Below are 22,928 nucleotides of genomic sequence, written 5' to 3' on the forward strand. Positions count from 1 at the left end.
ATTGACATCAGTTTTGAAAAATTGATAAAGATATTGCCTCTGTGGGCCCTTTTTATAAGATTTGTAAAAATTGTCATAAAATGTTGATTATGAAGCTTTTTAAAGGATGTTTTCTTTTTGTATTAAAGGCAATTTATTTTATTCTGAGAAAATAAAGATTATATTGTTGCTTTCAGCATTGGTCCTATAATGAGTGATAAACTTTCTGATTTTTAGGCTTTGCAGCTTTTCAAAGATATGATATTCTGTGGGTGTTTTAATATTTTGTTTAGCTTTGAAAAAAAGATGCAGTTTAAATTTTAGGTATGACTTGTTACATTTAACTCTTAATTAGACAATCCAAATATTAATTAAATTTTGGTTTAATTTAATGTGTTTAGAAAATTTATGATAGGTTTTCTCAAGTAATGTACTATAGAGTATGACTTACAAGATATTAAAATATTCCCAGGAATTTCTGGGTGAAAATGTTCCATTCCATGTCTTCAGATAGGAATGTGGTTGTTGAATGACTTGTTTTAGTGTCATATTTAGTCAAAATTTGACCTGCATGTTATGGCTCATTGTGGAATAGAATTATAGGCAATTGGAGAAATAAATGCTGAATTTCTACATAGAAATGTAAAAGTTATTTCCTGTCTTTGTTCTTGTTGTTTTGTGTATGTGTTACTCTCAGTCCTAAAAGTCTAGCTTTAATTCACAAGTCTCTAAGGACTTTTTCCATAGCAATGCTATCAAATTACCTAGGAGTTAAGAATATACATATATGTTCTTGAGCATATAGATAGCATTTTTACTAAAAAGTGAATGTGTCTTTTAAAATTGGCATATTTTAAGTAATTATGTGGCTTATATTTGTGGCTACCTAATCTTTTGACCTTTATTCCTAAATTGTAATTTTAAAAACAGCCATTGAATTTGTTAATGGGCTCCTTCCCATCATTAGTGACATTACTGAAGTTTGTGTTTTTGTAATTGCTGTACTTCTGTAAAAATGGTAATATCATAAATGTTGCTTATTTCATTCTAAGCAGGGCATCAGAAAGTAAACTGCTTTTTAAAAGTGTAATTTAATGTTTTTCATAAGGAATTATGATTTATAAAGTTTAACTTAGATACATGGATCTGGGGCAAACAAACTTAAAGAAGTTAAGTTCTTCTTTAACTTAGAAGTCTGGGTCATCTGTTTCTTTATAGGGAACAAGAAAATAAAGGTTAGTAAAAATAACATCATAATGATAAGAATGGCTGTTGTTTGAGCACATGAATCATAATACTATACATTGTTCTGTCCGTGTATACTTTAAATACATTATCTTATATCCTTACAGTAACCCAGTGAAATAGGTATTTTCCCCATGCTACTGAAGAAGGAACTGACACTGTAGAAAAATTAGGTAATTTACTGAAGATCATGCTTCTAGGTTGGCAGAGTCAGAATTTGAAATGTAAGTCTTGGTTGTTTCCACTGTACTCTCCCCACAGTCTAGAAAAGTGGGTACCACCCCCATAGATTTTGATTCTCTGGTAGGTCCAGGGTCTGTACTTTTAAAGAGCAGCCTCTGTTATTTTATGTGCAACTGCACTTGAAAGCCATTGCACAAGATCGCGGGGGAGGATTGGGTTTAACAGTTTAATTATAATATAATTCACATACCATACAATTTACACATTAAAAATAAACAATTCAGTGGTTTTTAGAATATTCAGATTTATGTAGCCATCAGAGATAATGTTAGAACATTTTCAATACCTCCAAAAGAAACTCTGAACCCTTAAGCAATCACTCCTAATTTCTCCTAACTCATTAACCCTAGGCAAACACTAATCTTACTTTCTGTCTCTATAGATTAGTGTTTTCTGGATGTTTCCTATAAATAGAATCATATAATATGTGGTCTCTTATGACAGGTTTCTTTTAATTTGCATAATATTTTCAAGTCTCATCAAGGTTGTAGCATGTGTCAGTACTTCATTCCTTTTTATTGCTGAATAATATTTCATTATATGAGTATACCACATTTTATTTATCCATTTATCAGTTGTTAGACATTTGGGTTGTTTGTGCTTTCTGACTGTTATGAGTATAGTTTCTGTATTTGTGTACAAGTTTTTGTGTGGACATTTGTTTTCACTTCTCTTGAGTATATACCTAGTAGAATTGTTAAGTCATATGGTAACTCTATGTCTAACCTTTTTGAGGGACTACTAGACTGTTTTCCAAAGGGACTGCAACATTTTACATTCCTACCAGCAGTGTTTGAGGGTTCCAATTTCTCTACCTCCTCAGTATCCTTGTTATTATCTGTCTTATTATAACCATTCTATGGTGTGAATTGGTATCTTATTGTAGTTTTGATTTGCAGTTTCCTGATCACTATATATTTGTTTTTAATTCTTGAGAGCTATCTTTTATTATAACGGAAAGACAGAAATAGTTATTTTCTGTGATGTAGATCTTGCTTTAATGGGTTTTTAATTTAAAAGAAGTTCTGAGCTCCTTGGAGAATGTTTATAAAATAAGACCTGTGCTCAATCATCAAGTAAAATGGAAATTTGACATTTTTTAAAGTGTTAAACACCTTTAATATAATTTGACTTACTGCAGAAACCCCTAACAGGGAATTTTTAATTCAAAATATATGCTGATTATAATTTTGTTAAACTTTCATTTATGCATATTATAATGAACTACATTATTTATAAATATATATTAAATTTATATTATATTAGATGCTTATTCTTCTTCATTGTTTGAATAAATATGTCACTTTAAATCATGCCATCCAGTTTGTATTCAGCAGTATATTTGAGGAATATAAGTTTTTAGCTGGGCACTGTGACTTACACCTCAAATCCCAACTACTGGGAAGACTGAGGCAGGAGGATCCTTGAGCCCAGGAGTTGGCTGGGCAGTCAGCTATGATTGCGCCGCTGCACTTCAGCCTGAGCAACAGAGCTAGACCCTATCTCTAAAAAATAAAAATAATTTTTTTAAAATTAGGACTTTTCGAAATAGAGCCTACTATTTAGTTTAAATAATATAATTGGAATTTAACCACTACACAAGGTTGGGCTATGCTGTTGCCTTGATAGGAAAAAAATATTAAAATTAGAACATTTATCCTTTTAAGCATTAATGACTTTTTTATTAATGTAATGTGATTTGATACCAGTGATACATATTCACATGGGTAAAGATTGGCAGAAAACAGTAAAAAGATACTGGAACAGACTGTTCAGAGCCAGAGATAATATATCAGAAAGTAGCTAAGAAAACTTTTCATTTGGTAATGTTCATTTACTTTTCTCCTTTTGTATGTTAAGGCATAGACAAATAAAGTAAATGTCCCTTCTTTTTGGGTTAAGTAGACAAATTGAAACCTTAGTCATTGCTTTCTTTTATAGATCAGTGTTCCATTCTTCCTGTCATTCCTTCTTTCTCCATTTCTAATCTTGAAAAAGACTCTTCACTCTGTGCAAAGACAGTCAAGATCCCATGTTTTTAAAGGGAAAACAGGAAATAAGCACTTTTTTTTACCTCCTTTCCCAACTGATTGGCTCCTTTGAGTTTCCTGTTAAAGATGTGCTTTTGTATATTCTCTGTTTATGAGTGGATTAGAGCAGGGGCCACCAGATAGACAGTTTGTATAATGAAATCTATTTATTCAGGCAACTCTAGACAGTGAAGTTTTAAAGGATTTTATTTTTCTGGGAAGGAAATCGTTGCTCATTGAAACCAGATATAAACTTCATTTTGTATTTTGCTAATATTCCTGTGATTTCTTTTCTCTCTGAATTGTGGGTTTAGGATTTCTTCTCTTTCTTTAAAGTTTCCCTTATTTATTGTTCTTTATAAAAACAGAAGTTGGAGTATTTTTAAAAATGTGTTTTACCTACATTGTAGGTTCAATAAAATGCTACATATTTATGTAGTATACAATTTCATGTGGGTCTAGTTGTCAAAATAACCTTTTTTGCTTAGGAAAATTATCTAATATATTAAAGTATATACTTTTTGAGAACCCATACCATTTTCTTCATTTACAAAGCAATTCTCACAGCATTCATATGTATGAGAAATAATAATGAGAAATAATAATTGTACCTATTTGTGGTTTACAGTGTGATGTTTCCATACATGTATACAAAGTGTGATAATCAAATCATGGTAATTAGCACATCTATCACCTCAAACATTTATCATTGCTTTTCACTGGACACATTCAAAATCCTCCCTACTAGCTATTTGAAAATATACAATAAATTGTTTGCTAAAGTCACCCGACAGTGTTACAGAACAGTAGAATTTAGAACAGATAGAATTCCTCCTATCTAGCTGTAGTTTTGTGTCCATTAACCAGCCTCTCCCTATCCCGCTGCTCCCCAACCCCCGCCACCCTTCTCAGCCTCTAGTAACCACTATTCTACTTGCTACTTCTTTGAGATCAACTTTTTTAGCATGAGAGAACATGCAGTATTTATATTTCTGTGCCTGGCTCATTTCACTTAACATAATGTCCTTCAGGCTCATTCATGTTGCTGTGAATGACAGAATTTTATTCTTTTTTTGGCCAAATAGCATTTCATTGTGTATATATACCACATTTTCTTTCTTCATCTGTTAGAGGTTGATTCCATATCTTGACTGTTGTGAATAGTGTTGTAATAAATAAGAGGGTGAAGGTGTCTCTTTGATATACTGATTTCCTTTCCTTTGGATATATACCCAGTAGTCAGATTATTTGGTCATGTGGTAGGTTTTTGTTTAGTTTTTTGAGTAACCTTCATACTGTTTTCCATAGTGGCTGTACCAATTTATGGTACACCCACCAACAGTGTATAAGAGTTCTTCTTTTTCTGCATTCTCACCAGTATCTATTTTTGTTGTTGTTGTTGTGATGATGATTTTTTTTTTTTTTGTCATTTTGATGATAGCCATTCCAATAGGGTTGAGATACCGTCTCATTGTACTTTTGATTTTCATTCCCCTGATGATTAGTGATGTTGAGCATTTTTTCATATACCTTTTGGCCATTTGTATGTCTTGAGAAATGTATATTTAGATTGTTTGCCCATTTTTAAATCACATAATGATGATTATTGTTTTGCTGTTGAGTTCTTGTATATTAATCTATTGTCAGATGAGTAGTTTGCATATACTTTCATTTTGCAGGTTGTCTCTTCAGTCTTGTTTCCTTTGCTCTGCAGAAGTTTTTAGTTTGAAATAATTCCATTTGTCTATTTTTGCTTGGGTTTGAGGTTTTACCCATAAAATCTTTGCCCAGACCATTGTGTTGAAGTGTTTCCCCTATGTTTCTTGTAGTAGTTTTATATTTTTGGTTCTTGACATTTAAGTCTTCAATTCATTCTGGGTTAGTTTTTTGTATATAGTGAGAGATAGGGGTCTAGTTTCATTCTTCTGCATATATATATCCAGCTTTCTCAGCACCATTTCTTGAAGGATCTATCCTTTCTTCAATGTATGTTCTTGGCTCCTTTATCAAGTATCAGTTGGCTGTAATTATGTGGATTTATTTCTGGGTTCTCTAGTCTATTCATTTGATCTATTGTCTGTTTTTATGCCAGTACTGTGCATTTTGGTTACTCTAATAACTTTGTGTATACTTTGAGGTCAGGTAGTGTGATGCCTCAAGTTTTGTCCTTTTTGCCCAGTATTGCTTTGGCTATTTAGAGTCTTCTATGGTTCCACATGAACTTTAGGATTTTTTTTTTTTTTAAGAATATCATTGGCATTTTGATAGAGATTGCATTGAATCTGTAGATCACTTTGGGTAGTATGGATATTGTAATAATATTAATCCTTTTAATTCATGAGCATGGAATGTCTTTCCATTTTTTGGTCCCTTTGAATTTCTTTCATTGTTTTACAGTTTTCATCATAGAGCTTTTTCACCTCCTTAAATTTACATTTAAGAATCAGCATTTTAAAAATTACCTATTTGACTCAGTAACATTTATTGAAAACAAAATCAGTTTCTTACTATTGTGCAATATGGAGGTGTTATATTTTATCATAAGTCAAATGACGTACATATAACTGCCACATACATGTGTATATAATTAATATCTATATATAAAAGCATATTGAACAGAGTCAGCAACTTTTTCAAAAAGTTGACCTTAGAGATTTAGTTTAATTCCTATTATGTAATTTTTCTGTGAATTTTTTAGACGTTAAGTGGTAGGCTTTCAATAAATGTGGCTTGAAGGAAATTTAATAAAGCTCAGTACTATTAACCTATTTTTATTTTATATTTTAGTATTATAGTATTATGGTATTATTACTATAACTTTATAATATATAAAAACTATAGTATTTTCAAGATTTTATTTAGTATTAGACATTTTATTTTAGTACAGCATTATAATATTTCAGTAATATTTTCAGTATTAACTAAAATTGTAACTTGTGATCACTAAAATTCTTGAAATTCTGTCAGGACTGCCAGGAGTGATACAATTGCTTATATGGTCCAGGTAACATTATTTAATAATCTCATTTGAATGTTTGTACAAATGCTAATAAGTAACTTACTTTAGCAGGAATGATAAATCAGTAAAGGGAATTCATAGTTGTTAATAAATAACTCCTTTTGACTGGGAACCAGCAAGAAACATTAGAAACCTACAAATGAACTCTACTTATTACTGTTAGGAAATTGTCATGCTTTTCACTAAACAACAAAAACCCAGAGAGTTATTATTGCTAAAGGAGGCAAAAAAAGAACACAGAATAGCACTTTGGGAGGCCAAGGCAGGTGGATTACTTGAGCCCAGGAGTTTGAAAACAGCCTGGGCAACATGGCAAAACCCTGTCTCTACAAAAAATTAGCTGGGCATGCTGGCACACACCCACAGTCCCAGCTACTCATGAGGTTGAGGTGGGAGAGTCACCTGAGTCCAGTAGGTTGAGGCTGCAGTGAGCTGTGATCTCGCCACTGTAGTCCAGCCTGGGTGGCAGAGACCCTGTCTCAGGAGAAATAAAAAAAGGAGCACAGAAAAATAGTACTTGAACTGTTTTAGAAGGACTTGATAGGATCAAAGGAGACAGTTTACTTTCCATGTGGCTGAGGTATGGGAAAGAGAGGGAGGCAGACATTGTACCCTAAAGACAGCATGTTACAAAATCAGAGGAACATTATCACTTGTCCATGTCCCTTAGTTGCAGAAAACTTGCTTAGAAGAGCCACTGAAGTCGTCTTTGCAATGAAAAGGGATAATTAAGCTTTTAAGACAAGTATAAATAATGTTCTGTTATAAATGCTGACCTCTCTTAAATCTGTTCAAACTTGTGGGACAAGTATTTCCAACTCTTTTTAATTATATAGTTTTACGAATGTATTTTAATAAGATTTGTTCTGATTTTTATAGAGCTAAACTCTGAATATTTGAAAAATACCCCTATAAAGAACAAGAGTTATTTTAGAATATAAGAATCCTAAATGTGAGTCAAATAAGAGTAAAGGAAAGTTTATAACCGTGAAACAAACCTAAATTACTCATTTACCAATCTTTGATTGCCTACTAGGTACATTTTCAAAGGGCTTTTTTATATATTTCTGGATTTAATTTACTAAAATTTTGTTAAGGATTTTTTTTATCTGTGTTCATCATAGATACTGATCTGTAATTTTATTTTCTTTTTTAAAAATTTTGGTCATGGTTTGGTATCAGGGTAATACTGTCCTCATATCATAGAATGAGTTGAGACATGTTTCTTCCTCTTTTATATTCTAGAAGGGTTTGTGCAGAATTAGTATTATTTCCTCCTTACATGTTCGGTAGAATTTATCAGCCATACAATCTGGGACTAGGGTTTTTTTTGTGTGTATGGACAAGTTTTGAATTTCAAATTCAGTTTATTTAATAGATACATAGTTATTCAGGTTTTCTATTCTCTATTGAAATTTTGTAGTTTGATCTGTCAGGGCATTTGTGTATTTTGTACAATTTGTTGATTTTATTGGCTTAAGGTTCACATTTTTGTTATGCTTTTAATGTTCCATATATATATATATATATATATATATATATATATATATATATATATATATAGTGGTGTTCCCCTTTCATTCTTGAAATTGGTAATTTGGGCCTTCTCTCTTTGCTTATAAGTTTGGCTTGATGTGTATCAATTTTATTGATCTTTTAAAAATTCTTTTGTTTTTATGTTTTCTTTGTTTCTGGTCTTTATTTTTAAATTCCTTATTACTTTGGGTTTAATACGCTTTTCTTTGTTTTCTTAAGTTGGTCGTTTAGATTGATTTCAGGCCTTTATTCTTTCATTATATAACTATTTCATAGCTAGAAATTTCCCTCAAAATACTTTTTTAGCAGCACACAAATTTTGGCAGGTTATCTTTTCATTATTCAAAATATTTTCTAAATATCCCTTTTTATGTCTTCTCTGATCCATGGATTATTAAGAAGTTAATTGTTCAGTTTCCAAATATATGAGAGAGATTTTCAGATTTTTTTTTTTGCTTTGATTTATAAAATAGGTCTTGTCTTGATAAGTGTTCTAAATGCAGTTGAAAAGACTATATTCTGCTGTTTTTTGGAGGATTGTAAAAATATCAGCAAGGTCAAGGTGGTTGATAATGTTTTACGTTCAACAATGTCATACAGTGCTTGCACTGTATACCTTTTTCTATCTTTTTAAAATGGGTTTTGTAAACAGCATATAGTTAGGTCTTGTGTTTCTATCCTGCCTGACAGCCACTTGTTCCTTTTTTCCTTTCCTCTCTTTTCTTATGGATTAAGTATTTTTTAAATAAAAGTTTCATTTATCTCAACTTTTGGCATATTAGTTACACATCTTTGTGGGGTTTTTTTTAGTGTTTCCTCTAGTGTTTACAATACATTATCAGAACTTGACACGTTTTACATTGAAATAATATTGTATTACTTTGCATATATCCTAAGAACTTCACAACAGAACACCTTTATTTCCCTCCTTCCATTCTTCATACAATTATTGTCATACATTTTACTTCTTCACATTATCGTAAGTCCCATAATAATACATTGATACTATTTTGCTTTAAGGTTTAAATTATGTTTTTAAACAATTTTTCAAAATTTTTTATTTTGAACAAATTCTAGACATACAGAAAAGTTTCAAAACCATTTTGGAAGATTTCCATATACCCTTCACTCAGCTTCTTCATATTAATTAACATCCTATATAACCATTGTATAGTGATCAGAACCAAGAAATTAACAGTGATACAGTACAATAAACTAAACTACAAATTTTAGTTAATTTCATCAGTTTTTCCACTAATATCCATTTTCCATTCTAGAATCCCATGTTACTTTTTTTTTTGAGATGGAGTCTCGCTCTGTCGCCCAGGCTGGAGTGCAGTGGCACAGTCTTGGCTCACTGCAAGCTCCGCCTCCTGGGTTCACGCCATTCTCCTGCCTCAGCCTCCCCAGTAGCTGGGACTACAGGGGCCTGTGACTATGCCCGGCTAATTTTTTGTGTTTTTAGTAAAGACGGGGTTTCACCGTGTCTCGATCTCCTGACCTTGTGATCTGTCTGCCTCGGCCTCCCAAAGTGCTGGGATTACAGGTGTCAGCCACTGCGCCCAGCCCATGTTACATTTTTAATAGTCATGCATCCATAGTATCCTCTGATCTTTGACAATCTGAAAGCAAAGACTGAGAGACTTTCCTTTTCTTTCATGGCTTTGATACTTTTACAGAGTACTGCTCAAATGTTTTATAGCATATCACTCATTTTTCCTTTGTTTAATTTTTTTTTTCATGACTAGTTTGAGTTTGGTTTTTTTGTCAAGGATGCCACAGTAGTGATTGTGTTGCCTTTTCCAGTGAGTTATATCAGTTCATATTGATAAGTCTCATCACTGGTGATTTTGACCTTGACCAGTTGGTTAAAGGTTCTCCACAGCTTCTGCTGTGCTTCTCCACTTTAAAGTTAATATATATAATTTTTAATTTATCTTGGGAGATGTTTTTAGACTATGCAGATACCTTGTTTTTCCCTAATCTTTTGCTCACTAAGTTTAGCACTCGTTGCTGGATCTTCTCTTCTTCTTTTTTTTTTTGTGAGATGGAGTTTTGCTCTTGTTGCCAAGGCTGGAGTACAATGGCGCAATCTTGGCTCATTGCAACCTCTGCCTCACGGGTTCAAGCGATTCTCCTGCTTCAGCCTCCTGAGTAGCTGGAATTACAGGTGTACACTACCACACCCAGCTAATTTTTGTATTTTTAGTAGAGACGGGGTTTCACCATGTTAGCCAGGCTGGTCTCAAATTCTGTCCTCAGGTGATCCGTCCGCCTCGGCCTCTCAAACTGTTGGGATTACAGGTGTGAGCTACCACACCCAGCCTCAAATCATTTTCTTTTGTCCAAAGAACGTCCGTTAACATATTGTAGTACAGGTCTGCTCAAAATGAATTCACTCTGCTTTGTTTATTTTAAAATCTTTATTTTGCCTTTTTTTTTTTTTTTTTTTTTTGAGACAGGGTCTCACTCTGTTACCCAGGCTTGAGTGCAGTGGTGTGATTATGGCTCACTGCAGCCTCGACCTCCTGGGCTCTAGTGATCCTTCCTCCTCAGCCTCCCGAGTAGCTGGGACTACAGGTGTGTGCACCACACCCAGCTAGTTTTTGTATCTTTTGTAGAGGCAGGGTCTTACCGTATTGCCCAGAGTGGTCTTCAAACTCCTGGGCTCAAGCAATCCACCCACCTCAGCCTCCCAGAATGTTGGGATTAAGGGTGTGAGCCACCACACCTTGCTGCCTTCATTTTTGAAAGCTGTTTTTCCTAATATAGCAATGCTAGTTTGAAAGTTTCCTTTTTTTTCCCCCTCAGTATTTTAGAGACACCTCTGCATTTTCTTATAGCTTGCCTAGTTTTTGACAAGAAGTCTGCTATTATTCTGATCTTGGAGTGTATAAGCCTCTTGGATCTGTGGGTTTATGGTTTTCATCAAAATTAGAAAAATTTTGGCCGTTATTTCTTGTAACTTTTCCCTTTCTTGGTCATTTTTTTTTTCTGTTATCTGAGTCTCTTATTACATGTATATTAGACTTTACGTTTTAGGTCATTGATGCTCTGTTTGTCCATGTGTGTCCATGTATATTTTAGATAGTTCTATTGCTATTTTTTTGTTGTTGCTGTACATCATTTCTTCTTCAGTGTCTAAATCTACTGTTCTATGCAATCAAGTTTTCATACCAGGTATTTTATTTCTCACCTCTGTACATTCCATTGGGTGTCATTTTTATTCAAGTTTTCTTTTACCTTGAACATATAGAGCTCATTGTTGAACAGCTTTTTCACTGTCCTTGTCTTACAGTTTCCTCTTTTATTTTTTTGTTGCTACAGAATGATTTTTCTCCTGGTTGTGGGTCATATTTTCCTGCTTCTTTGCATGTCTGGTAATTTTTTTTTGAGACAGAGTTTTGCTCTTGTTGCCCAGGCTGGAGTGCAATGGTGTGATCTCAGCCCACCGCAATCTCTGCCTTCTGGGTTCAAGCGATTCTTCTGCCTCCCGAGTAGCTGAGATTACAAGCATGCGCCACCACGCCCGGCTAATTTTGTGTTTTTAGTAGAGATGGGGTTTCTCCGTGTTGGTCAGGCTGGTCTCAAACTCCCAACCTCAGGTGATCCGCCCGCCTCAGCCTCCCAAAGTGCTGGGATTACAGGCGTGAGCCAACGTACGCATCCTGCATGTCTAGTAATTTTTAATTGGATGTGAGCTTCATAACATTTTCACATTGTTGAGTCTTGGATTTTATTGTATTCTTTTAATAGTGCTGGACTTTGTTCTGGCATACAGTTAAATTTTTCTGTAGTCAGTTTAATCCTTTCATGGCTTGCTTTTAAGCTTTGTTATGGTAGTTTTAGTAGCCTTTTGTCTACATCTAATTTAGCCCCACTACTAAGGTAATAAATTTTGATGACTCCCTGATAAACTATATATTATGAGGTCTTTTTATGGCTGGTAGGAACTCACACCATTCACAACCTTGTGTGACTGCTGGGAATTGTTTGGGTTGCTGCTGCTAGGTCTTTGCCTAGCCTTTGGTAGTTTGTTTGTACCTAATGCAGATAACAATTTAGGCAAACACTGCATAAGACTTTCTTGCAGATTGCACAAATCTATTTGCTACTGTCTTCTGTCTCCAATTCTGCCTCCCAAATTCTAACCATCTTGGCTTTCCTAGACTAAAATCTTTTGCCCTAACTTAGTAGTAACTATTGGCCCTTGTTCTATATTCCTTCCCTGCTTTTTCTGTGACCTGGAACCTGCCTCCAGGCAGTAACCTGGAGCAATCATGGGACTTCTGTTGTTTTCCTGTGGTACAAGGGAATACAGTCATATATGGCTGTTGTCTGCAGTCTGCAAACCATTTTGTTCATTTTCTAGTTGCATCATGGTGGTAAATAGAAGACAGTCTAGTAATTCTTGATTGGCTAGTATAAATAGCTAATACTGTAACTCCTGTGGATTCCATTATCCTATGAAAAGTATTACATTTTGTTCTGCTAGGCGGTTAAATTGCTGTTGAGTCACCTTGACCATAGAGACTTAGATTTAGCTCTTCTAAGGTTGATGCTATTTGGTTATAGCCTTTAACCTAGGGTAAATTCCTTAGTTTTGAGATGTGGTCTTTACTCTCCTATGTTATAGCCCTTTTGGAATTTTGTTTTCTTACTCTCCAGCAACTTGACAAGACTGAAAATCCAAACTCTTAAAGACCACATTTGGCAACTGTTGAAATCTCTGCTCAGCTCCTTTAGCCTTCTAGCTGTGGTTCTCCCCTTGGGCTCCTTGCAGTCTCCTCTCCCACATGTATTTTCGGAGTCAGGCAAGAATTTGAGGAGTGTGTATTTGAAGATTTTAGGACTCTGCTCTTTGTGATTTCCTCCTTTACAGCGTATCCAACCTTGAATTCCAGTCACTTTTATAACCCTGAACCCTGTCCTTTGGCTTCTTAGGCAGTAGGACTCTGGCTTTTGACTTGAGATTTACTTTTCACCTGCAGATTTTTTAGTTACTTCATGGTAAAAGCTTTATAAAAAGGCATTTATGAAAGTAAATCTCATGTGATTGCTGTATTAGTTATCTATTGTTGTGTAACAAATTACTCTAAAAGATAACTCTTATAACAATAATCATTTGATATCTTATAGTTTCTTTATTTTGGGTATCAGGCACAACTTAACTGGACCTTCTGATTTAGGGTCTGTCACAAGGTTTTTCAGTCATAGTGTTAGCCAGGGCTTGGGAAGACTCATCTGGGAGAGGATACACATCCCAGCTCATGTAGTTTTTGTTAGGATTTAGTTCCTAGCAGGTTGCTGGAGAGAGGGCTTCAATTTCTTGCTGTTGGCTGGAGACTGCTCTTAGTTCCTTTTCACATGGGTCTTTTCAACATGGCAGCTTGCCTTATCAAAGCGTGTAAGCTAAGAAATCAATAAAATGCTAGCAAGATGGAAGTCACAATCTTTTGTAACTGAATCACAAGTATGACATCCCATCACCTTTGCCATATTCTGTTGGTAAGAAGCAAGTCACTAAGTTTAGCCCACACTCAAGGGGAGGGGTAATTATATAATATATACAATTATTCATGAGGCAGGGCCATTGGGGGTTATCTTAGAAGTCTGCCTACTACAGTTCTCTTCTTTTAAGGGTTAAATTCCCTCTAGTTTTAACTTTGGTCTCCCTGTATGCCTTTAAGTATTTTATCCACAGTTTTAAATTATCAACACGACTCCACCACCCTTAGCCAGAGCTCAATGTTTGCAGATGTTAAATCCAGCTTTCTCTTAGGACAAAAATGTTCTACCATGATAACATTTTCTTCATGTTTTTCCCCCGTAGTTAGTCACTAAATATTTTACGTAGATGTTTCACTGATATTTTAAATTCATCATGACCAAACTGTAACTTCAGCTCAACTTTTCTTCCTTGTGGATTCCATTCCTCTTTCATAATTGCATCTTATCTTCTCTATCAACCCAAGCTCAGTATCTTTGGATCAGAGAATTTTTTTGTTATTGTTCTAATACTAGTCAAGGTGTAGCCTACTCACTAGACAGGTACTGGGCCACCAACTGTTTGTTACTAGTTTGCCCAAATTAAGAACAGAAATTGAAAGTAAGCATTTAGAATCTTACATAACAATTTGACATTGCTGAGACATCCAAGTGTGTGAGTTTGTGTTTTAAATACTCACCTACAACCAGTTGGGAAAAGCAAAAGACAAAGAACTAGGCCTTCACCATATGTAGTCTGAAAAGCGTTGTTCTATGGTACCATTGCTGTCATTTTTTTTTTTTTTTTTTTTTTGAGACGGTCTCACTCTGTCGCCCAGGCTGGAGTGCAGTGGCGCAGTCTCGGCTCACTGCAAGCTCTGCCTCCCGGGTTCATACCATTCACCTGCCTCAGCCTCCCGAGTAGCTGGGACTACAGGCGCCCACCACCATGCCCGGCTAATTTTTTGTATTTTTAGTAGAGACGGAGTTTCATCGTGTTAGCCAGGATGGTCTCGATCTCCTGACCTCGTGATCCGCCCGCCTCGGCCTCCCAAAGTGTCCTGTCACTTTTTCTGTCTCTCCTGATAGTAGGCCTGTTGTTCATTCACTTACTTCCACTGCCATTGATGTAGTATAGACCTTCACACTATTTCTTGTGGGCTAATTGCAGTAGCTTCCACCTAGGCTCTGTGTTTTTTATTTCTCTTTCTCAAGTCCATCCATTCAAACCTAGAGAAAACAGACTTTTTAGAACAGTACTCTGATTATCATGGTTTGCTTCAAAACTTTAAATTGTGCTTTATTATCTGGTCAAAACGGTCTAGATTCCTTAGGTTGATATTTAAGACCCTAGATTTCTCACTTTGTTCCCCTCCTCTCCTTATTGCCTATTTTCCCTACCAATCCCCTGGGTCTCAGTTCAAACATGCTTTTTTTTTTTCACCCCAACTTCCCCCAGCAGTCAGTTCCAACTTCCTTTCCTTATTGTTGTTTACAGCAGTTATCACATCCTGACACTTTATTTCCTTATTTTATGATTCCCCACTCCATGCACACTACAGTGTAAGTTTCATATGGATGGAAACTTGCTTTGTTTCCTGCACTGCTGAATCTTTCATGTAGGTGGAAACTTGTTTCATTTCCTGCACTGTTGAATCTCTAGTAGGTGCACAGTAAGTTTTTCTTTCATGAATGAGTCAGTGAAATGGGTCACCACCTTAAAGATAAAGAACTTTGTGAATGGCCATGAAGATCCAAAAGAATGGCTCTTTAATGGTGAAATTTTATAAGCAAGCAGTGAAGGACCTATTTGGAGCAGAGACTCTCTCTAGCCTCCCTCAAATCACATTATAGTCTATTTACGAATTTTAAGTTTCATGAATACAAACATTTAGTATATTGTAGTCTGTTTCTTCAGTGCCCAGTATTGTGTCTGGAAAAAGAGAATGTACATAGCAATAATTTTTTGTCTGAATGAATGAATTAATGCAGTAAGTGTTCCTACCAAGCTCCCAGCTGTGGCTTCTACTCCTGGTGACTCTGTGTCACATTTCTCTCCAGTTCTGGGGCAGAGGTTTGTCCTTAGATCTCAAAAAGATGTAAGAAAAGTTGATAATCTTCAGTTTGTTCAGCCTTTTTCTTGTGGGGACAGGAACGATGACTTCAAAATTTTTTATATGTTAGATTGGAAACTGGAAGTCGGCTGTAAGTTTTTATAGAAGCTTTTTACTAAATTGAGGTAATTCCCCACTGTTTCTAAATTGGTAACGTTTTTAACATGAATGCATTTTGAATTTGTTAAAAGTTTTCCTTGTATGAATCATCAAATGATCTTACTTCTTTAGACTGTTGATATGGTAAATAACATTGATTGATTTTCAAATATTAAACCCACCTTGCATATCTGGAATTAATCCTAATCATACTTGGTCATGATGTATAATCCCTTTTATATTGTTGAATTCAGTTTTCTAATATTTTGTTGAGAATTTTTGTGTCTAAGTTCCTGACATAGAAATCTCATGAGAGACATTGATTTATAGTTTTCTTTTTTGTACTGTCTTTGATTTTAATATCAAGGTAATACCTCATGAGTTTGAAATTGTTTCCTCTATTTTTTGGAAGACATTGCATAAAATCAGTGTTAATTCATTTCTAAGCATTTGGTAAAAGTCTGCAGTGAAGCCATCTGGGCCTAGAATTTCTTTTTTGAAAAACTTTTTAGTTACAAATATTTATTTAATGGCAATAGTACTATTCAGGTTTTCTGTTTCATCTTGATTGAGTTTTGGTAGTTTGTGGCTTTGAAAATTAGGTTATATCTTATAAGTTTTTGAATTTATGATTTTAATTACAAAGATTTTTGTAATATGTCCTTTTTATCTTTTTAAACACCATAGGATCTGTATTCCTTTTTTTCATTGCTAATATTTGAAATATGTGCCTTCTCCCTTTTTTATCTTTGTAAGTCATGGCAGAGGGCTGTAAACATTGATTTTTTTCCACCAAAAAACTATCTTATATTTACATTATTCTCTTCCTTGTTTTCATTTTTATTGATTTATACTCTTATTTTTATTACCTTCCTTTTGCTTGCTTGGACTTATTTTTATCTTTTTCTATTTTCTTGAGATGGAGACTTAGATTACTGATTTGAGATCCTACCTCTTTTGTAATGTAAAAATGTAGTGCTATAAACTTCCCTCTTAGCACTGGCTTAGCTATGTCCCGTAAGTTTTTTTTTTATTATAAAATATGCATAACGTATAATTTATCATTTTAGCCATTTTTACTTGTAGAGTTCACTGGCATTAAGCACATTGACATTGCTGTGCGACAATTACCATTATTCATCTCCAGAACATTTTCATCATCTGAGACTGAAACTCTGTACCTGCTGAACAATAAGTCCTCATTCCCCTCTCTCCTCAGCACCTACTAACCACGGTTCTGCTTTCTGTCTCTATGAATTTGACTATTCCAGGTACCTCATATAACAAGGATCATAAAATTGTTTTTTGTGTGTGGCTTATTTCACTTGGTTTATAATGTTTTCCAGGTTTATCCATGTTTAGCACCTATCAGAAATGTATTCAAATCTGTATAATACTCCATTATATATACATACCACATTTTGGTTATTCATTCGTTAATAGACAGTTGGGTTGTTTCCACATTTTGATTATTGTGAATAATGCTGCTATGAACATTGGTGTACAGTTACCTGTTTGTGTCCCTGCTTTCAGTTCTTTTCGATATATACCTTGAAGTTGAATTGCTGGATTATATGGTAATTTTATGTTTAATTTTTTGAAGAACCACTGTACAGTTTTCCACAGCAACTGTACCATTTCCCAACAGCAATGCACAAAGGTTCCAATTTCTCCACATCCTCACTAGTACTTGTTATTTTCTATTTTTTGATAATAGCCATCCCAATGGGTATGAAGTGGTATCTTGTTGTGATTTGCATTTCCCTAGTGATTACTGATGTTGAGCATCTTTTCATGTGTTTATTGCCCACTTGTATATCGTTAGAGAAATATCTATTGAAGTCCATTGCCCATTTTAAAATTGGCTTCTTTGAGGTTTTTTGTGGTGGTCTTGTTTTATTGTAGTTCTTTATGTATTTGGATATTAATCCATTATGAGATATACGATTTGCATATATTTTCTCCCACTATATAGGTTGCCTTTTCACTCTTCATAGTATCCTCTGATGCACTAAAGTTTTTAATTTTGATAAAATCTAACATCGATTTTTCTTTTGTTTATTATGTATAGCTTAAAAATGTGTTCCACATCCATTCTTCAGAGTTCTATAGTTTGTGCTTTTCTGTATCTCCAACCTCTGCCTTAAAAAATAATAATAAATAGAAAAATCTTGACAAGACCAATTAAAAATGAAAAGGTTTTTTAAAGCTCAATAACACTACAAGTAATTTAAATTGTCAATACAGAGCTTTCAACCAGAATGGAAAGGGAGAAATATACCTTATTTTCTGTTCTTTTAGAGTCCTAATAAATTGAGAAGCAATTTTTATTTATAAATGTCAATTTATGCATTTATATAACATCAGAACACATGCATATTTGAAAGCATATATGAGATTTCATATTTGAAAGCTAGATGTAGCTCACAATCAACTTGAACACCTTCCAAAGGAGACTGAAAACAGTACACAGATTCATCAGCTTTGGCAACACAGTGAACTGCTAGACCTCTTAGATACTATAGGTGTGAGAGGAAAAAGAAGATACTGATAGCTATTAATAGCTAACTGGATATTAAGAAGACTATCTTGATCCATTTTGGTAATGAAAATTCAAGATTAAAATTCACAATTATCAAAGTTGTAAAACTTTTAAGATAATATTTTAAAATCACTTTTCCATTTCCATTTATTTCCATGTCTTGAGGTAGATTATGACCCTCAAACTGAACTCAAGGTGTATCTGATATTATTGTGCTGAATTTGGTTAACAAAATCAGTACTTCAAATTTTGGAATATATGTAAACATTTGTGGCTGAATTGGTTACTTAAAGAGTTTGGAAAAGTAATCATTCAGAAACAACATTTTAATTTTATCAGATGTCATCTTGAAGTAATGGTTTCAGATTTGTGGTTGACTTAGTTTTTGAGAAAAAAAAAATTGTGATACAGAAAAAAGAAGTTTTTATTCTTGCAATGCAAGTATGTTCACTAAATGATTTAAAATTTTAAAATAAAAGTTGCCTATCTAATAGGGTTATGTTTCTAGTTGTTTGTGTTCAGAAATTATAAATTTATTTTCTTGCTTAGAAGTATTATCTAGTATGTTCTTTAATAATGCTTATTGAATTTTTATGTTGGTCAATTTACAGGTGAATTATGTAACCTCATTACGCTGGATGTAGCTCACAATCAACTTGAACACCTTCCAAAGGAGATTGGAAACTGTACGCAGATAACCAACCTTGACTTGCAGCACAATGAACTGCTAGACCTCCCAGATACTATAGGTATGAAAGGAGAAAGAAGATATTGATAGCTGTTAATAGCTAACTGGATATTAATAGGACTATTTTTGATCCATTTGGTAATGAAAATTCAGGAGTAAAATTAACAATTACCAAAGTTGTAAAACTTTTAAGATAATACTTTAAAATCATTTTTCATTTCCTTTTCTTGGCAAAGAAAATAGGTTTTAGGAAATGAGCCCAATGGGATTATAAAAGAGAGAGAATATTGAGTTACATATATATATATTCTGTCATAGTTTGAATTGCAAAATGGGTGGCTTTTTCTATTTCTGCTTATTTCTGAGTTGCATGTTATTATACTGGGTGTGGTCCTTTCTTTGCTAAAGTATTCCATACTGAAAAATAAAACCATTGCTGTTTAGTTTTTTAAACATGGCCAATATACTTTAAAGTTTGTTTATCTGTAATACTAAGGGGATAAGCGAGGAGATGACTTGAAGTTCAAAATGTTTTAGAGACTTAGCCAAATTGCAGAAAATTGAACTGAGCTGTGATATGTTCTGTGTTTATGTAGTCTTATTTTTCCGATTGCCCATAAATTTATACCAGTAAAGTGAATTTTAAAAATTCTGATGCCTTTTTAGTTATTAATGTGGTATAAAGATACTATAATGTTTATTTAGAAAAATTACATCCCCACTTAATTTACATAATTCCAGTCATGAATATTTAGTATTTTAATTTTTTAATTTTTATTTTTTTTGAGACACAGTTTCACTCTGCCTCTCAGGCTGGAGTGCAGTGGCGTGATCTCGGCTCACTGCAGCCTCCGCCTCCTGGGTTCATGCGATTCTCCTGCTTCAGCCCCTGAGTAGCTGGGACTACAGGCGTCCGCCACCACGCCTGGCTAATTTTTTTCTATTTTTAATAGAGATGAGGTTTCACTATGTTGGCCAGGCTGGTCTTGAACTCCTGACCTCAGGTGATCTGCCCGCCTCTGCCTCCCAAAGTGCTGGGATTACGGGCCTTAGCCACCGTGCTTGGTCCAGTCATGAATATTTTAGAGGCATGATTACTAAATCATTTGAGGCCCCTGATGATGTTATCTTTCTCCAGAAGAGTTTTTGTCTGCCTCTGTTGGGTACCTAGTAGAGAGGGGATCACTTTAATCAATTTGTATTCAAGGCTTGAGATTTTTGTGGTCCCCCAAGTGATTAAAAGTTTTGCTGCAGGCTAACTGGATGACTGTTTTATTTCCAGTTCACCCTTACTGGTAGGGTGCAGCTCTAGAGGGTCCCAATTGAGGTTGATGACTAGAGTCCCCACCCTTGGCAGGCCCTAGATTTTGACTCTTGCTGGAAAAATAACTTAGCCTTTTAACTGCATCTTCCAGTTAGGGATGTGCTCTTAGGACAGAATTATCTCCATTGTTTTGCTTGTATCTGGGTTCCCAGCTTGTTTCTGTTCTGGTGGTTAGTCATTATGTTGTTAACTCTCTGATTTTGGTTTTGGAAGATGTTTTTATTATTTTTTTATTGGGAGAATTTATTTGAATTACCTACCATTACTTGAAACAAAGCAGTTGTTAGGGAATTTCTTAGCAGGGTTAAGTAGACTGTCTTAGGTTATACAGGACAATTATTTACAGAAAAGCAAGCTGAGACATGGATGTAATAAATAGCCATTAGAATCTATGTTTCCCTGATTTTTGGCCCATGACACTATCATATTACTATTTGTAGTGGAAAGAGATTACATATTCTAGTTAACTGGTTTATGGTTTAGATGTCCCTCTGAAAGGCAAGATTGTCTACAACACATAATGAATTATTCTGTTAATATCCAAAATGAATATTCTACTAAATGTCCTATATAAATAAGAGCATCACATTTCTGGTTCAAGATAATAAGGACCAAGCACAATTATTTCATGCTTTTTTTTCTCTTTAAAATCTATTGAAATGGCCAAGATGAACAAGGAGATGTGATCCTAGGAGAAAAAAAAACATAGAAAGGATATTTAAACTGCATGTTTAAAATATGATGAGGCTGATACAAAAAGGGAACAAAGAATAAAATACAATTCTTAGAGATATGTTTGCCAAATCAAATTTAATGGAAAATTCCATATAACCAAATGAACACAGCCAGAGACCAAAGTGATGATCTCTAGGATAAACTAAAAGTCCCCTAGAATCTAGATCAAAAAGAAATGTATACAAAAAAAGTGAAAAGTTAAAAAGTCATGACAGATAGGACTAGACGTTCCAGAAGGCCAAATAGTGGTGATACAGTTATAAAATATAATTTTATAATGTTTCCCTGAACTTGATAAAAACCCAGATAATAAGACCAAAATTGCTTACCAAGAAGAAAAAAATTAAAACTACCACATTCTGGTGGTAGTTTTAAATATTAGATGTATTTGTTTTGAATAAATAATAAATTCACATGTAATGTTATACAACCTATCTTTACCTGGTTTTTGGTTTCAGGGTAATGCTGGCTACATATGTTCAATTTTTGGAATAGTTTGTATGAAATTGCATTATTTCTTCCTTTAATATTTGATAAAATTCACCAGTGAAGCCATCCAGGACAGGACTTTTCTTTATAGGAATTTTTTTTAAAGCGATTTCAATTACTTTAATAAATATAGGGCTATTCAGGTTATCACTTTCTTCTTCAGCAAACTTGATCATATGGGTCTTTCAAGGAATATATTTGTTTTATTTCAATTATCACATTTAAAAGCATTAAGTTGTTCATAACATTCTTATTGTTATTTTAATATCTGTAGAATCTATAGTAATGCCACCTCTGTAATTCCTGATATCAGGAACTTGTATGTTCTCTCTTTTTCTTAATCATTCTGGTTAGAAGTATATCAATTGTATTGATCCTCTCTTAGTTTTATTGATTTTCCCTGTTGTTTCTCTGGTTTTTATTTCATTGATTTCCATTTTGAACTTGATTTCACCAGCTTACTTTGAGTTTTATTTGTTCTTTTTCTAGTTTCTTATGGTGGCAGCTTGAGGTCATTAATTTGAGACCTTTCTATTATTCTCATAAAGACAGTTAGCACTATAAATTTCCCCTTAAGTACTGCTTCAGCAGCATCCCACCAATTCTGATATGTTGTATTTTCCTTTTAAAAGTATTTTCTAATTTACCATTTTGTTTCTTCTGTGATCTATGGCATATTTATTAGGTTGGTACAAAAGTAATGTCAGTTTTTGCTATTACGTTTAAAGTCAAAAACGGTGACTACTTTTGCACCAACCTGATAGAAGAATGTTATTTTGTTCCCAAAAGCTTGACAATTTTCCATGATCTATTATTGACTTCTAATTTACCTCCATTGTGGTCAAGAACATTCCTGATAGGACTTGAATTCTTTCATCATGGTAAAAGTATTCCATGTGCAGTTTAATGTGTATTCTACTTTTGTTGGGTGGAGTGATCCATAAGTATCAATCATGGTACAGATGAGGCAATCAATGAGTTTATTCTACTTTCTGCCGTTTCTGGAGGAGTCTCTTTTTCTTCTTCTTTTTGTTAATTGCATTGTCAGCATAGGTAACATACCTTGTTGTACTAATTCCCATTTTTGTTTTAGTCTTAATGTTCATCAGCAGTCCTGTTGCCATAGTTGCCTCAGTCATTTCTTGGTTGGCTGAAGTCAATCTGGTTGGTAGTCATTTTCTCAAAAATGGTTCATGGGAGTAGTATTCTCCTATAGTTCTTGTATGTGTGTAGCTTTTATAATTCAAGAACAGTTTAGATAGATACAAAATAATTAGATCAAACTTCCTTTCCTTGAGGATCTCAGTAGAACTTGTTAACAGATAGTTCTACCTTCTTCTGGAATTGAATGTACAAAAATAAGAGGCCAGTCCATTTTTTTTTTCCCCATGATAAGTG

At 34.1% G+C, this 22,928-nt stretch overlaps 1 protein-coding gene across 6 annotated transcripts in view; it reads left to right on the plus strand.

Annotated features, from left to right (window-relative positions):
• The window catches only part of SHOC2 (SHOC2 leucine rich repeat scaffold protein), a 93,654-nt gene that overhangs the window by 47,728 nt on the left and 22,998 nt on the right, over positions 1-22,928 (plus strand). For all 6 annotated transcript variants that reach the window (XM_054521814.2, XM_054521817.2, XM_054521815.2 and 3 more), the window contains 1 exon segment: positions 18,906-19,043. In XM_054521814.2, the coding sequence (XP_054377789.2) occupies positions 18,906-19,043 (138 nt within the window).

The sequence above is a fragment of the Pongo abelii genome, chromosome 8, assembly GCF_028885655.2.
Source record: "Pongo abelii isolate AG06213 chromosome 8, NHGRI_mPonAbe1-v2.0_pri, whole genome shotgun sequence".
Lineage (NCBI taxonomy): Eukaryota > Metazoa > Chordata > Mammalia > Primates > Hominidae > Pongo > Pongo abelii.